Source organism: Phaseolus vulgaris, chromosome 5 (assembly GCF_000499845.2).
Source record: "Phaseolus vulgaris cultivar G19833 chromosome 5, P. vulgaris v2.0, whole genome shotgun sequence".
NCBI lineage: Eukaryota > Viridiplantae > Streptophyta > Magnoliopsida > Fabales > Fabaceae > Phaseolus > Phaseolus vulgaris.
The window spans coordinates 33,872,940-33,876,494 of NC_023755.2; the positions used below are offsets into that span (position 1 = coordinate 33,872,940).

At 29.4% G+C, this 3,555-nt stretch overlaps 1 protein-coding gene across 1 annotated transcript; it reads right to left on the reverse strand.

The window, feature by feature from the left end:
* Positions 1 to 757: 757 nt before the first annotated feature.
* On the reverse strand, positions 758 to 2,554 carry LOC137835516 (putative dehydration-responsive element-binding protein 2H). The gene is made up of 3 exons (XM_068644055.1): positions 2,502 to 2,554; positions 2,253 to 2,415; positions 758 to 1,579 (listed from the first exon to the last, which is right to left on the reverse strand). The coding sequence occupies exon 3, from the start codon at positions 1,562 to 1,564 to the stop codon at positions 950 to 952; it is 615 nt and encodes a 204-aa protein (XP_068500156.1). The 5' UTR covers positions 1,565 to 1,579; positions 2,253 to 2,415; positions 2,502 to 2,554; the 3' UTR covers positions 758 to 949.
* Between the last annotated feature and the right edge of the window lie 1,001 nt (positions 2,555 to 3,555).

Sequence of the window (3,555 nt, forward strand, 5' to 3'; positions counted from 1 at the left end):
CCTCGAGTTTTTATATTTTATTCTTTAGCTGGTGTTTTCAAAAACTAAATAGAAACAACTATATAACTGGATAAGATAGTTATTAATGTTGAATTTCCTGAATACACAAATAAAACATTTTTAAATTTACAGATAAAATAATAATAAAAGGATTATAAAGACTACAAGTAAGAATAGTCATATTTTTTAATTGTGAATGATTAAAAGAAAAACTAAGATTGACCAAATAAAATAGGGAGATATTTATGTTCGTCCCAAAACTGCCACCTTTCTGTTTGACCCAAAAAAATATTCATTTGTTAGTCCTCAGAATAATGTTGAAATTGACCAGATAATTTTAAAGAATATTTTTCTTTTCAAAATCTCTTATCCTTATATCATCCAAATTGACTCAAGAAACCAATCTTCTAATTATCTTTTATTTACTAAAATTGTAAAAAAAACTTACCATTTATTTACTAAAATTGTAAGAACTTGTCATTTATTTATTAAAATTGTAAGAACTTATGTGTATTTAGCAAGTCTCTAAATACATAAAAAATTTATAAATAATAATGAGGATATCAAAATTCGCAAGTAACTCATGTGCAAGTCTTTAAGTTTCAGTAAAAAATTTATGGATAATTCCGAAGATATCAGAATTAACAAGCATCTCATATTAAAAAGTTAAAAAGTTAAAAGCCGCTATACTGAAAATATTAAAAAGGGAAAAGAGAAAGAAGAAGAAAATGGGTTGGCAGTGAAGAAGCACCTTACATGAGAAAAGAAAGGTAAGTATAATTCACATACGATGAGTTAAAAGTAGAATGGATACAACCAGAAGAACGACCGTTTTGCAACCAAGTTCATTTTAGTTTTACAGCAGCTAAGAATGCATGAGCTACCATTAAACCTAAGCTACCATTAACAAGTACATGAGCTAAGAATTTTAGCCATGTTCAAATGTACACTATGAAGAAGAAGGAGGGGATGAACTTATCCCTGATTCACCTTCCCCGTTCTCATGTTTTACACTTAAGGATAAGGAAATGGGCTCCATATCAACATCCTCTTCTTCTTCTTCTTCTTCTCCCCCCTCAGAGTTACTTGGGGAAACCATGGATTCATTTGCAGACACTGCCATTGAGGAACCAGAATGATTCGCCACTGGAGAATCTTTGGAGGATTCCTCAGAGAAACTGGAAACTGAAACATTGGGAAAGTTGAGACGGGCACAGGATCCATACATTGCCCTCGCTGCTTCATCATATGCAAGGGCAGCTCCAATGGCAGTGGGAAAAGTACCTAGCCACAGCCTGTTCCCTCTGTTCGGCTCTCGGATTTCAGCAACCCACTTTCCCCAAGTCCTCTGCCTAACACCTCTGTAGTTACACCGCGAGTTCTCAGGCCCCCCTTTACCTTTCATACACCCTTTTTTCGATCCCTTGGCAGGAACTTTGCGAACTGGCTTATCCGCATCTTTGCAGGAATCAAGCTGGGCGTTATATTCTTTCCATTTCGCCAGTATCTTAGCCAGGGACTTGCTTCCATCCCCTTTACTATGTGCTTTCGCTAACATGTGCATCCAATTCAAGTCCCACTATGCAATGAAAACGAAAAATCTACAATGTTAACATTATAACATAGCAACACTTGATCAAACACCTGCCAAGAAAACAACTCTTCAAGCTTATGTGAGCTCGAGTCATTATTTTCTAAAACTGGTTTCCAAAAAGAGAATGTAGTTCATGTTTGGACGTTTTTATTCTTAAAGCAATGGTAAAACTCAGTATTATTTTCATCAAATTTCCATAAAGTTGCATGAATTCAAGACCAAATATTCAGTGTGTAATCAAACAAGTGACACTTAGTGTGAACCCAAACACACTTGTAATCAATTCAAGCGCTCACTACTCAAGTTGTAACCTATCTCCGATGAGAAAGTGAAACACATAACCCCATTTAAGATGCTAATCATTCCACAGCCCCTTCAATAACATGTCAAACATCACACCACTCTACCAGTATTTGTACTAACCAAACTCTACAGTCACCAATATAATTACTACGAAAATTATCAAAACAATATCTAATGGAAATGTCAGCATGTGACCAGTCCCCTTCCCCGGTGCATCATTACAATTGGGAATAAGAAAAACTACAGACAAAAAAAATAACAAAAATTGAAAGGAGTAAATTTAAAAAGAGAAAACAAAAGCCCTTTCTTTGAACACGATTAGAGAAGGGAAAAAAGAAGGAAATGAAGGTAAAACCTGAGAGGGTGTCGGAAAGTCGAAAGCTTTATTGTGTTGGGCGCATCTCTGGTTGGGGAAGGGAAGTTGACGAAGAAAACAGAGACGAGCTCTGCCAACAAACACCGACAACTAATTAGGGTTCACCAGCCGCTTCGCTTTGCTCATCATTTTCAAGAATATGCTAACAAACAAAGAAGGTAATCAATAATAAATGTAGCAATAAAGAAAATTAATATTACTTCCATCACTCTTTAATTCTAGCATTACCTTTATAAGGTTACTATTTCCTTTTTGTTCTCGGGACACACAAATGTTCAAAAAAATAGATAAAGAACAAGTTCAAGGTAAACTCGTATTTTTAAAACACTACTTTTACATTAAATATAAATAAAATAAATATAAATTATGCATTGAATATACGATTTTTGTCTTTTATTTTTTATTTTTTGTAAGGAAATGTAGAATTTCAGTTTTCCAACTTTTTTCCATTAAGGCTTTATTTATTTCATTCAGATCAAAAAAACTTAATTTTTTTTAATTATTTGATTAATAAAAAATAATTAAATATAAAATTCTTATCATATTTTTCTTCAAAATTCAAATATATGTATGATAAACAAAAATTACTTACAAAATTTAATAATCAAATTATTTAGATAAATTTAAAATAAAAAATATTAATACAAAGTAAAAAAAAAACTTTAAGTACAAAATTTATAATTTTTTAATTTTCGTTTATTTATCAAATTATTAAAATTATGTTAAAATAAAAAATAAGTTTACATAAAATTTTAAAAGATTTGAAAAATGTATTAATCAAAATATTAAAATATATATATATATATATAAAATTTCAATTATTAAAATAAATATCTCAAAATAAAAAATATGATTATGTCAAAGTTAAAAAAACATAAAATTGAAAAATGCATTAATCAAATTATTAAAAACCATTTAAGATAAAGAAAATATATCTATATAAAAAATTTAAAATAAAGATAAGTATGCGTTTTGGAAAAAATAGTCTTGTAATAATAGCACGAATTCTATGAAAATAAACTGAAAGAAAAAAAAAGTGTAAAAACTTAAAAAGAAAGAAGTAGAAAATTTTGAAAAATAAATCGTACATACTTTTCTAAAAGAATTAAAAAAAAGAATAAAAAAGTAAAACAAATTATAAATCTGAAAAGAAAAGTTTTTAATAGTAACACGACTTTTACAAAAATAAAAAACAATAAAATATTAAAGTCGTGTATTTTAAATAGAATTTTATTAAAAAAAAAATGACTGTCTTCATCTATTAGTCTAAATTTATCTTTGA